General features: G+C 39.0%; 1 protein-coding gene across 6 annotated transcripts in view; it reads left to right on the top strand.

The window, feature by feature from the left end:
* Positions 1-14,165, top strand: part of rai14 (retinoic acid induced 14) — a 100,159-nt gene that overhangs the window by 2,830 nt on the left and 83,164 nt on the right. For 5 of the 6 annotated variants that reach the window (XM_057818172.1, XM_057818170.1, XM_057818173.1 and 2 more), the window contains exon 2: positions 7,613-7,692. In XM_057818172.1, the coding sequence (XP_057674155.1) occupies positions 7,613-7,692 (80 nt within the window). Of the gene's footprint in view, positions 1-6,980; positions 7,106-7,612; positions 7,693-14,165 lie in introns of those variants that run through there. The other variant, XM_057818174.1, reaches the window with a different exon arrangement.

Raw genomic sequence — 14,165 nt, 5'->3', positions numbered from 1 at the left:
TTTTGAATTCATTCTTCCATTAATGATTTCAAGTTGTCCAAGCCCTGAGGCAGCAAAACAGCCCCAAATCATGATGCTCCCTCCACCATGCGTCACGGTGGGGATGAGGTGTTGATTTTGGTGAGCTGTTCCACTTTTCCTCCACGCATGACCTTGTGTGTACTCCCAAACAATTTAACTTTAGTTTCATTTGTCCACAAAATATTTTGCCAAAACCTCTGTGGAGTGTCCAAGTGCCTTTTTGCGAACATTAAACGAGCAGCAATGTTTTTTTCGACAGCAGTGACTTCCTCCGTGGAGTCCTCCCATGAACGCCATTCTTGGCCACAGTTTTACATATACTTGATGTGTGCACATAGATTTTGGACTGTGCCAGTGACTTCTCTAAGTCTTAAGCAGACGTTCTAGGGTCTTATTTTAGCTCTCTGAGTATTCTGCGCTGAACTCTTGGTGTCATCTTCGGTGGATGGCCACTCCTTGGGAGAGAAGCAACAGTGCCAAACTTTCTCCATTTGTAGACAACTTCTCTGACTGTCGATTGATGAACATGCTGACTTTTAGAGATGGTTTTGTATCCTTTCCCAGCTTTATACAACTCAACAATCCTTGATCGCAGGTCTTCAGACTGCACTTTTGACCAAGCCATGATGAACCCTAACCATCAGACAAAGCTTCTCATCAAGACATTTCTTACCAGGTGTGTGTTTTATAGTGGGCAGGGAAGCTTTAAACCACTCATCAGTGTTTGGGCACACACCTGACTTAAAAAGTTTGATTAAAAATTGGTTTCAATTGCTCTTTAAGTCTCCTTAGGCAGAGGGTTCAGTTACTTATTTTTCCCCCTTCTGTCATCGTTTGCATGCTATCCTTATTAAAATATTAAAAACTATAAATGTTTGTGTGGCTTTAGTTAAAGCAGTCACAGTTTTTGGATCTCTGTGATTTTGACAAAGATCAGGTTACATTTGATGGTGCTTTTATGCAGAATTGTGAGAAATTCTTAAAGGTGCAGATACTTTTTCTTTCCACTGTAAATGTTTTTGGATAGTTATTTTGAGATTTGAGGGGGTATGTATGGGTACTTAAAGGGTTAATCCCGATTGTAGGGCTGTCAAACGATGACAATTTTTAATCGGGTTGATTACAGTTTAAAAATTAATTAATCATAATTAATCGCAGTTAATCGCAATTCAAACCATCTATAAAATATGCCATATTTTTCTGTAAATTATTGTTGGAATGGAAAGATAAGACACAAGATGGATATATATATTCAACATGCGGTACATAAGGACTCTATTTGTTTATTATAACAATAAATCAACAAGATGGCATTAACATTATTAACATTCTGTTAAAGCAATCCATGGATAGAAAGACTTGTAGTTCTTAAAAGATAAATGTTAGTACAAGTTATAGAAATGTTATATTAAAACCCCTCTTAATGTTTTCATTTTAATAAAATTTGTCAATTTTTCAATCAAAAATTAAACAAGTAGCCCGCCATTGTTGATGTCAATAATTACTTACACAATGCTCATGGGTGCTGAAGCCTATAAAATCGGTCACACCCAAGCGCCAGCAGAGGGCGGCAAAACTCCACAAAACAATTAACAAGTGGGCATTTCACTATACTGTCAGTTAAATTTGTCTGAGCGGGGCATGTGCGTTAATTGTGTCAAGTATTTTAACGTGATTAATTAAAAAAATTAATTACCGCCCGTTAACGCGATAATTTTGACAGCCCTACCCGATTTACGTGGAAATTCGGGTTACGTTGCCAGCGTAAGAATGGAACGCGTTCGTAACCCTGGAACAAATTGGAAACTTTCCATGAATTAGTGGGATCGTTGGGTAATTTAATGCAGCACTAACCCATTTAAGCATAAATCTAAGCCATTAGTTTTGTTGTAAGCAGACATCCATGCCAAAAGAACGGCTTTCCTTGCTCACATGCGATGGCATAGCAGTAAAAGTAATCCCTTTGGTCTATTTGTTTCACTTCACTCAAGCCTGCTTGAAACTAGATTGTGTTTTACAACACAAAGCCAAAATAGAAGGAAGACAAGACTATGTTCCCTCACTGTGTCCAATTAGAGCCAAAGAGAAAAACACTAGCAGGTAACTGTGACATTCAAATAGCCTAGCGTTGCTTACAATGTAAGCTTTACTCTGGAAATACAAGCAGCTGCAGGAGAGCGTGGAAACATAACGAAGCAAAGTAGCCTCATTACAAGGCTGGAATGCTCCTTGGAATAATTTCGGTGGTAAATCATGGACAAGGTCATTTGGGACACAAAAAAAGCTCTTGCTTGAGGGAACTAAGGCAGAAGTACAGTTGCCAAACATCCCGGAGGGTTTGGAGTTGATTTAAAACATTGGTGGAAACCAAAGAAAGCTGGAAACCATTTGCTGTGAGGTTCAAATTAGAATAGCATGTGCTACTTTCAAACTGACTCTCGCCTTGTGAAAAGGTGAAATGTTAAAGTGGGATCAAATTGAAAATGTTGTAGAGGTGCAACATTTAATCGACAACTTATCGATTAGCAAATTAATCGACAACTACTGTGTATTTTGACAACCAATTAATAGTTTCGGACCCTCTTCACCTTAAACCGGTCTAACGTCTTGAAATTATAACTAGGGTTGTTCTGATCATGTTTTTTTGCTCCCGATCGTTTTAGTTTGAGTATCTGCCGATCCCGATATTTCCCGATCCGATTGCTTTTTTTTGCTCCCGATTCAATTCCAATCATTCCCGATCATTTTTCCCGATCATATACATTTTGGCAATGCATTAAGAAAAAAATGAATAAAACTCGGACGAATATATACATTCAACATACAGTACATAAGTACTGTATTTTTTTATTATGACAATAAATCCTCAAGATGGCATTTACATTATTAACATTCTTTCTGTGAGAGGGATCCGCGGATAGAAAGACTTGTGACTTTGTATATTGTGACTAAATATTGCCATCTAGTGTATTTGTTGAGCTTTCAGTAAATGATACTGTAGCCATGCCCAAATGCATGATGGGAAGTGGAATCATGACTGTGCGTCGTGCTACCAATTGATATATCTTCTCTGCGTTGGGAAATAACATAGGGTGTTAAGAAAAAGATTAATTACTACCTTGCTTCCCCACATTGCTTCCCATGATATTTCTAATCATTTGGAGAGGGATTGTAAGGCTTTAGCCTATTAAAAAAAGGCTCCAAAGGCTGTCAAAATTCACTCTACTCATTTTACGCTGCCTTTTAGTTCTCTACATACAGTTGTGGTCAAAAGTTTACATACACTTGTGAAGAACATAATGTCATGGCTCTCTTGAGTTTCCAGTTATTTCTACAACTCTGATTTTTCTCTGATAGAGTGATCGGAACAGATACTTCTTTGTCACAAAAAACTTTCATGAAGTTTGGTTCTTTTATGACTTTATTATGGGTGAACAGAAAAAAGTGATCAAATCTGCTGGGTCAAAAATATACATACAGTAGCGCTAATATTTGGTAACATGTGGCTTGGCCATTTTCACTTCAATTAGGCGCTTTTGGTAGCCATCCACAAGCTTCTGGCAAGCTTCTGGTTGAATCTTCACCCTCCTGACCAATTTTCTCTCAGCAGCAGGTGATAGCTTGCGTTTTCTTCCTGATCGTGGCAGTGACAAAACAGTGCCATGCACTTTATACTTAAAAACAATTGTTTGCACTGTTGCTCTTGGGACCTGCAGCTGCTTTGAAATGGCTCCAAGTGACTTTCCAGACTTGTTCATACCTGTCAATGATTCGCTTTTTCAGATCCATGTATGTATATTTTTGACCCAGCAGATTTGATCACTTTTTCTGTTAACCCAAAATAAAGTCATAAAAGAACCAAACTTCATGAATGTTTTTTGTGACAAAGAAGTATCTGTTCCAATCACTCTATCGGAGAAAAATCAGAGTTGTAGAAATAACTGGAAACTCAGAGAGCCATGACATTATGTTTTTCACAAGTGTATGTAAACTTTTGACCACAACTGTAGGTAAAGCGGCGCCATTACAGATTGAGCGCGACAATACGTGAGTGGGTCGTGCAGCGCATGCATTAATTGCGTTAAATATTTTAACGCGATACATTTTTTAAAAAATTAATTACCGCCATTATCGGGATAAATTTGATAACCCTACCTTAAGCCAAAACTAAAGACTCTGGATGAGTGTAACATATTATGTCTGTAACGTTAAATACAATTAGAAAACGATTTAATTTAAAAAAAAAAAAAAAAAAGTTAAAAAAAGGCATGCCCAATATTTTTTTGCCGATTCCGATACTTTGAAAATGACGTGATCGGACGATCGATCGGGACATCTCTAATTATAACATACATATAACTTCTCAGTTGTAAATATTATCAGATTTCTTCATTATGTTTTTGTTGAATCAAAGTAGCACATGAAGAAAATCTGCTTTTACTTTGGAAACAATTTACATTTTTGCCAATTTCCAGACATCTTACTAGAGATGTGCAAACATTTCCGATTCTTAGAATATTCGCGACATAGACTTCATAATGTATGGACGGGACAACGGGGCACGGGGCCAATAAATAGGGGGCCTACATTATTGGCGAGGCCGTCAAAGCTGACCGAGTGGAATCACAGACAAAGTGCTTCTTTCGTTGAAAATTCTTGTGAAAAAATGCTTAAATCCCCAAATTCTTTATAGATATGGATGTAAAACAGTCTCGATTCTTTGTTATAATAGCAAAAAATGGGCAATTAGCATTTATTTTACATACAGTGGGGCAAATAAGTATTTAGGCAACCACTAATTGTGCAAGTTCTCCCACTTGAAAATGGTAGAGAGGCCTGTAATTGTCAACATGGGTAAACCTCAACCATGAGAGACAGAATGTGGAGGAAAAAAAAAACAGAAAATCACATTGTTTGATTTTTAAAGAATTTATTTGCAAACCATGGTGGAAAATAAGTATTTGGTCAATACCAAAAGTTCATCTCAATACTTTGTTATGTACCCTTTGTTGGCAATAACGGAGGCCAAACATTTTCTCACACACTTTTGCTGGTATTTTGGCCCATTCCTCCATGCAGATCTCCTCTAGAGCATTAATGTTTTGGAGCTGTCGTTGGGCAACATGGACTTTCAACTCCCTCCACAGATTTTCTATAGGGTTGAGATCTGGAGACTGGCTAGGACACTCCAGGACCTTGAAATGCTTCTGACGAAGCCACTCCTTTGTAACCCTGGCTGTGTGTTTGGGATCATTGTCATGCTGAAAGACCCAGCCATGTCTCATCTTCAACGCCCTTGCTAATGGAAGAATATTTTCACTCAAAATCTCTCGATACATGACCCCATTCATTCTTGTCAGGGAGGCGAGCAGGCAGGCAGGTTGTGTGGACCCAATTGCAGGGAAACAAAAAGCAGCAAGGCAGGTGGAGGAGAACTCAAAACACGTTTTAATAACAACTGACCAAAAGCACAAAGTACAACCAAAAGGACTGGGGATCAAAAAGGCAATGTTCAAACAAAAACTTACTTAAACGGAGGGACTGGTACACGAGGGCTTGGACAGGTCTTGACTTTGGCAGACGTAGACATAGACATAGACAATGACGCAACAAGGAGTGAACAGAAAATGGGAGCTTATATACACACACACGCAAACAAGGGTTAACGAGACAACAAGGAACAGGTGAGCACAGGAGGATAGGCTAGGAGAAGGCACATCAGGTGAAATCAATGGGCAATCACAGGGACAAGTTACACTAGGAGAAAACAAATACAAAACCTAACAATTCTTTCCTTTACAAAGATCAGTCGTCCTGGTCCCTTTGCAGAAAAACAGCCCCAAAGCATGATGTTTCCACCCCCATTCTTCACAGTGGGTATGGTGTTCTTCGAATGCAATTCAGTATTCTTTCTCCTTTAAACACGAGAACCTGTGTTTCTACCAAAAAGTTCTATTTTGGTTTCATCTGACCATAACGCATTCTCCCAGTCTTCTGGGTCATCTAAATGCTGTCTAGCGAACCGCTGACGGGCCTGGACGTGTACTTTCTTCAGCAGGGGGACACATCTTGCAGTGCAGGATTTGAGTCCCTGGTGGCGCATTGTGTTACTGATAGTAGCCTTTGTTACTGTGGTCCCAGCTCTCTGTAGGTCATTCACCAGGTCCCCCCGTGTGGTTCTGGGATTTTTGCTCACCGTTCTTGTTATCATTTTGACGCCACGGGGTGAGATCTTGCATGGAGCCCTAGATCGAGGGAGATTATCAGTGGTCTTGTATAGGGCTGCAGCTATCGATTATTTTGGTAGTCGATTAATCGATGAACTAGTTAGTTCGAATAATCGAGTAATCAGATAAGGAACACAAAAAAATTAAAATACCTGAGCTGAGCCTCAAACTGTATAAAAATAAATAAATAAATAAATAAAGATCTATGTACAACGATAGAACAATTGGCTAACTTACATAGCAATAGTCCGCTAGCTTAAATGCTATAAAACGCTAATGTTTTTGTTTTGTTTTTTACAATGCTCTTAACAAATCGTTCAGGCACATATTCCCACAGAAAACGGCTAAATACATATACCTATATACTAAATTACAAATGCATTAAAAAAAACATTAGTTCAAACTAAAACTTAGCTTATGTTGGTCTTAATATGGAGCAGCTGGATTCAGCCATGTGAAATGAGGCAGACTACAGGGCAGTGTATCCACCCAAATCGATAAAACTCAATGCAAACACTTTCAAAATAAACCATTACAATGCCACTCTAATTAAACGAATACTCGAGGCAGCAAAATTTAATTTGAATCTTTTTTTCTAATCGAATACTCGAGTTAATCGATTAATCTACGCAGCACTAGACTTGTATGTCTAATAATTGCTCCCACAGTTGATTTCTTTACACCAAGCGTTTTACCTATTGCAGATTCAGTCTTCACAGCCTGGTGCAGGTCTACAATTTTGTCCTTCGACAGCTCTTTGGTCTTGGCCATAGTGGAGTTTGGAGTGTGACTGACTGAGATTGTGGACAGGTGTCTTTTATACCGATAATGAGTTAAACCAGGTGCCATTAATACAGGTAACGAGTGGAGCCTCGTTAGAAGAAGTTAGACCTCTTTGACAGCCAGAAATCTTGCTTTTTTGTAGGTGACCAAGTACTTATTTTCCCCTGTAATTTGGAAAGAAATTCTTTAAAAATCAAACAATGTGATTTCCAGTTTTTTTTCCCACATGCTGTCACTCATGGTTGAGGTTTACCCATGTTGACAATTACAGGCCTCTCTAATCTTTTCAAATTGGAGAACTTTCACAATTGGTGGTTGACTAAATACTTATTTGCCCCACTGTAAATTAGCCATTTGTTCTTTCGTTGTACTTAGATCCTTTTATTTATTTTTATACCGTTTGAGGCTTAGCTCAGGTATTGTATTTTTTTCATGTTCCTTATCCAATTTCTCAATTATTCGAACTTACTAGTTCATCGATTAATTGACTCCTAAACTAATCAAAAGCTGCAGCCCTAAAAGAAACAACATTTCAAAAGTGTCTGCACCCCCACCCCAATCAGTCTTTTCTCTTTTTCCAGCTGTAAGCGAGCAAGCAACTACATGGACTACTACTAGACCGAACATGAAGAGCCTTAAAGCCAAGTTCAGGAAAACTGATGTAAGTACAAAAACATATGCTCGTGACTAAGTAATAACCGTGCGTAGATCCGTGCCCACATGGCTGAAGGCTGTGTACATCTTTGGCAGCTGTAGATGATTTATAGCAGCTTTCCTTGACCTCTGGCTGCGCAAGGGATTGATATTTAAAAAAACAAACAACAAAAACAATAAGCTAAAAAGTTTAGAATTTTAATATGCGCGTAATCTATTTAGCTTCTAGCTCCCTTTCCTTGCATGCTTTTGTAAACATTTGGGAAAACCTCCGTGTAACACGGCGTGCTTTGACAGCTTTATTTGCCGGTGCCATGAGAAGGGTACCTCGAGAAAAATGAGGTCACGGTCAGGAGACGAGGTCGAGAAACCATGATTGATGGCGAGAGGGGTGCGAAAAAAAAAGCCACAGAAACCAGACTTTTCTCATAGTCACTCCAGAGGACCACAGTGTGGGAGTGCTGCTGGGCTCAATTCCAGCAAAGGCCACAATTCTACAGCTCTACTTGCACATTTCACCCTGCAGATGATTAATCCATGTTTTGGGAAGAATGTGTCTATCTCTGCTTTGCAGTCTGTCATATTGTACGCTGACAGGAAGTGTGGCGTCTCCACTGTTCCTGACTCATCTGCTGTCGCTTTAGTTCCTGAAGGTGAAACAACTAAAAAGCAGACAGGAAAACTAGTTAACTTGTACTTTAGGAGGAAGTTCATGAAGTACAGGATTGGTGAATGAAGTCAAGATGGTTTACAGCATGTGGTTGGGTAAAATGATGAGGTCAATAGAGATGAGGAGTCATCTGGGATCCTATTAGGTGGAGTAATTTTCCACTTTGACTCAGTCATGACATGCCTCGAAACTCATTTGCGGAATATCTACAGCGGAGTAATTCCCATACTGTAAAATAAATAAATTAAAAAGAAATTCTCTCATTCCCTTCCAGTCAGGATAAACACGAGTTCCACAACAGTGGAAACCTTCAAGGTTAAAGACAAACCTCTCATTTCTTCACGTTTACTCGTTTTACAATAGAATAGCAAAATACAGTGGTATGAAAAAGTATCTGAGCCTTTTGGGATTTCTCACATTTCTGCATAAAATCACCATCAAATCTTTGTCAAAATCACACAGATGAAAAAACAGTGTCTGCTTTAACTAAAACCACCCAAACCTTGATAGGATTTCATATTTTAATGAGGATAGTATGCAAACAATAACAGAAGGGGGACAAAAAAGTAGTGAACCATCACATTCATTATTTTGTGCCACCCACTTTGGCAGCAATAACTTCAACCAGACGCTTCCTGTAGCTGCAGATCAGTCTGGCACATCGATCAGGACTAATTTTGGCCAAATCTTACAAAACTGCTGTAGTTCAGTCAGAGTCCTGGGATATCTGGCATGAATCGCTGTTTATTGGTCATGCCACCGCTTCTCAATGGGGTTCAAGTCTGGACTTTGACTTGGCCACTCCAGAACGTGTATTTTGTTCTTCTGAAACCATTATTGTCTTGATGCAGCATCCATCCTTTTCCAAGCTTCAACTGTCTAACTGACGGCCTCGGGTTTTCCTGCAAAAATACTAATAAACTTTTGAATTCATTTTTCCATTAATGATTGCAAGTTGTCTGAAGCAGCAAAACAGCCCCAAATCATGATGGTCCCTCCACCATGCTTCGCGGCAGGGATGACATGTTGATGTTGGTGAGCTGTTCCATTTTTCCTCCACACATGACGTGTGTTACTCCCAAACAATTCAACTCTGGTTCCATCAGTCCACAAAATATTTGCCACAACTATCTGTGCCAGTGATTTCTGTAAGTCTTTAGCAGACCCGATAGGATTTTTTTTTTTTACCTCACTGAGTATTCTGCGCTGAACTCTTGGCGTCATCTTTGGTGGACGGCCACTCCTTGGTAGAGAAGCAACAGTGCCAAATTCTCTCTTTTTGTAGACAACTTCTTGGACTGTCGATTGATGAACATCCAGATTTTTAGAGATGGTTTGTATCCTTTTCCCGCTTGATACAAATCAGCAATCCTTTTAGACAGCTCTTTTGACCGAGCCATGATGCTCATCAGCCAATGCTTTTTATCAAGACAATTTTTACCAGTTGTGTGTTTATTCGTGAGCAAGGCAGCTTTAAACTTGCCTGGCGCGGCCAGACTGTTCTCCCTGTATTTTTCAAACACTGCGAGAATAGTCTGGGACCCAGCCCATTAACGGCCTCTCGAGCACGGACAAAATCAACCGTCCAATCAGATTTGTTTATTTGCGTGACGTGTTCTTAACGAGCAACGTCACTCTTCTGCGTCGGAAGTCATCTCCACAACAACACAGATGGTGAACAGGAGAGCCGGGAATATGTTCCAGTCCACGGTAAAATCAGTTTTAAATGACCAAAAACACATCGACACAAGTCCATGACAACAGTCTGTCTCGCGCTAGCCATGTTGAATAAACTCTGCTCTCCTCGTATTTTTACATCCGCGCCCAAGTCCCTCGCCTGCCCTCGTCGCTTTACTAACGTCACGTCCGCCCGTCGCTGATTGGTCCACTCCGCTGTCTGTTTGCTGTGGCTTGCTCCGCCCTGGAAATTGTATCCGCTGAATGGTGGCCGGGCTAGCTTTAAACCGCTCATCAGTGATTGGGCACACACATGACTTAAACTGTTTGGTTAAAATTGGTTTCAATTTCTCTTTAAGTCCTCTTAGGCAGAGGGTTCACTGTTATTTTTCCCCCTTCTGTCATTGTTTCCATACTATCCTCATTAAAATATGAAAACCTTTTAATGTTTGGGTGGTTTTAGTTAAAGCAGAAACTGTTTTTACATCTGTGTGATTTTGACAAAGATCAAATCGCATTTGATGGTGATTTTATGCAGAAATTTAAGAAATTCCAAAAGGTTCAGATACTTTTTCATACCACTGTAGTTATTTGTTTTGATTCCTCTGTGCATGCGGATATGTTTGCTCTGTGCGTGTTGGACTGTGAATTAGTGATAATACTTGAATGGGCTGAATGGACAAAGGCAGTCTGCAAGTAAACATATTACAAAAAATTGGAATTGTGCATTAAGACCTGCAGTTTGAACCGAGCCTTAGTGTGTCAAATTCCATATTGCGTTATTGTAGTGGCATTTGAATTTGCAGGCTTTGTTGTACAATCAAGTCTATTCACAAGAACCGATTTCTTAGCAGTCACATGCAATGTTTTTTTTTTTTTTTTCATGCTCAATCATCCCAAACGGGAAGTCATGCAGGACCTAATGAAGCAAAAACTTTACAAGAGAAGATGAATTTTAAAATTCAAGCAGTTATAGTTCAACAAGTACATAAATATGCATCTAACATTGAATAATCTAACATTAGAAAAAAAACAGCAAAACAATGAACTAGTGGTTGGCACGTCTGTCTCAGTTCTGAGACTCTGTGTCGATTGTTGCCACAACGTTCATGTATGGAATTTGCATGGTTATCTCATGCTAGTGTGAATTTTCACCAGGCACTGTAGAATCCACATTCTCAAAACATGCATGTTAGGAATAGGTGAACTGCGGATGCGGACAGCAAATGTACGAGGATCCGCTGTATTGTTGTCCTATATCAGGATATTGTGTCTACATCTTAAAGCTAAGCTAAGTTAAGCTAAGCTAAATCACATTATTTATGACTATAGCCTTAATACTATTGAAACATATTTTGGTCAAGTGCATTGCAGTCAAAAACACGTTTATTCTATTTTCATGACTTACATTACATAATATGAGGTAGGGTTGTTCCGATCATGTTTTTTTGCTCCCGATCCGATCCAGATCGTTTTAGTTTGAGTATCTGCCGATCCCGATATTTCCCTATCCGATTGCTTTTTTTTTTTTTTGCTCCCGATTCAATTCCAATCATTCCCGATAATTTTTCCCGATCATATACATTTTGGCAATAAAACTCGGACGAATATATACATTCAACATACGGTACATAAGTACTGTATTTGTTTATTATGACAATAAATCCTCAAGATGGCATTTACATTATTAACATTCTTTCTGTGAGAGGGATCCACGGATAGAAAGACTTGTAATTCTTAAAGGATAAATGTGATTTTGTATATTGTGACTAAATATTGCCATCTACTGTATTTGTTGAGCTTTCAGTAAATGATACTGTAGCCATTTAACTGTTCTGCCCAAATGCATGATGGGAAGTGCAACCATGACTGTGCGTAGTGGCACCAGTTGATATCTTTTCTGCGTTGGGAAATAACATAGGGTGTTAAGAAAAAGATCAACTAGCAATCAAATACCGCTCTTCCCCACATTGCTTCCCACGATATTTCTAATTGTTGAGAGAGGGATTGTAAGGCAAGGCAAGGCAAATTTATTTATATAGCACAATTCAACACAAGGCAATTCAAAGTGCTTTACATCACATGAAGACCATAAAAATCACATTTAAATCAACACAACGTAAAAACCAAGACAAAAGATCGCATTTAATCACAGAATAAAAATAAATAAATAAAAATAAAACAAAAACTACTACTACTAATAATAGATGAAATCAGCAATGGAGATGAGCACAAGAGGAATAGAAAGCAGATAGATTGAATTATATAGACAGTTATGGATATGCAGTGCTAAACAAAAGCGTTTTTAGCCCTGATTTAAAGGAGCTAACAGTTTGAGCATACTTCAGACGTTCGGGTAACTTGTTCCAGAGGTGAGGAGCATAATAACTAAATGCTGCCTCACCCTGCTTGGTTCTTGTTCTTGGAACATGGAGAAGACCGGTTCCAGACGACCTTAGGGGTCTAGATGTCTCATAGGAATCTAACAAGTCAAGCATGTATTTTGGTCCAAGGCCATTAAGTGTTTTGTAGACGAGCAGTAGTATTTTATAGTCTATCCTTTGACTCACTGGAAGCCAGTGTAGTGATTTCAAAACCGGTGTAATGTGGTCCAGCTTCCTTGTATTTGTGAGGACTCTGGCTGCAGCATTCTGTACTAGCTGCAGCTTCCTGACTGATTTTTTATCAAGACCTGTAAATATACCGTTGCAGTAGTCCAATCTGCTAAAAATGAATGCATGCATAAGTTTTTCCATGTCTTGTTGAGTCAGAAGCCCCTTAATTCTGGTTATATTTTTTAGGTGGTAATAAGCGGATTTAGTGACGGACTTAAGATGGCTATCAAATTTTAGGTCTGAGTCAATAATTACGCCAAGGTTTCTGACTTGATTTGTAGCTGTAAGTGACATTGTGCTAAGTTGGCCGCTTATCTTTGACCTTTCCTTTTTTGGCCCAAAAAGGCTTTAAGGCTTTAGCCATTTAAAAAAAGGCTCCAAAGACTGCCAAAATCCACTCTACTTATTTTACGCTGCCTTTTAGCTCTATATATAGGTAAAACGGCGCCATTATAGATTGAACGCGACAATGCGTGAGTGGGTCGTGCAGCGCATGCGTTACTTGCGTTAAATATTTGAACGTGATTAATTTAAAGAAAATTAATTACCGCCGTTAACGCGATAAATTTGATAGCCCTACTTTAAGCCAAAACTAAAGACTCTGGGAGTGTAAGACATTTTGTCTGTAACGTTAAATACAATTAGAAAACGATTTAATTAAAAAAAAAAAAAAAAAAAAAAAAAAAAGGGATGTCCGATATTTTTTTGCCGATTACGATACTTTGAAAATGACGTGATCGGATGCTGATCGATCGGGACATCTTTATAGAATGGAATAGAATCCATACAGAATCCATACAAAAATTAACAGATGCTCTCGGTATTTCTTGCAAACCCAAAAATGAACACTGCGATTTTGGCCAGGCATGCTGCCCGTTGAAAGTAAACGATTGCTAATTCAGTCTGCTATGTGGGAGCGAACAATCAAGTCCATTGTTGAGAAAAATGTTGCATTTGTCGTTGAGCTGCGAGATCTCATTGGTAGACCGTGTTAGTCTCACCTTCTTGTGCCAGCCTTAACCTGGATTTGCATGTTTTTATCCATCCTAACTGCTACATCCACCTTTTGTTGTCCCTGAGTCGAGAAAAAGACATGTTGGGGATGAGAAGGTTGCTAAGGAACACGAGCAAAGCCGTTTGCACTTGTGTGTGTCTTTGCACACATCGCTCCCACATTCTATTGAGCTCTTTGATTGGCCTACTTTTGTCCTTGTCTTCACACTCTTCTCTGTCCATTGCTTTGCATTCAGTTCAAACACACAAGACCATAAAAAAACTTGTTTCCAACTATCCGCTTGCGTTGCGCAACTTTGATGAAAATAAATGGTGGTCATTAAAATATCTGGATATAATGTTGCATTGTTTCAACCACACAGCCAAAAGTCATTCCATTGCTCCTCATTGTTACCACTCAGAAACCACAATAGAATTAAAATACCTCCTCTCTAGTTTGAGTTTCAGTTGTCTGTGACAGTTTACCAAAGAATGTTCACCCGCAAAGCTAGCCCTTTATTATCA

This window comes from Corythoichthys intestinalis, chromosome 17 (assembly GCF_030265065.1).
Source record: "Corythoichthys intestinalis isolate RoL2023-P3 chromosome 17, ASM3026506v1, whole genome shotgun sequence".
NCBI lineage: Eukaryota > Metazoa > Chordata > Actinopteri > Syngnathiformes > Syngnathidae > Corythoichthys > Corythoichthys intestinalis.
The sequence above is the reverse complement of the archived record's forward strand: the minus strand, read 5'-3'. Positions and strand labels throughout refer to the sequence as shown.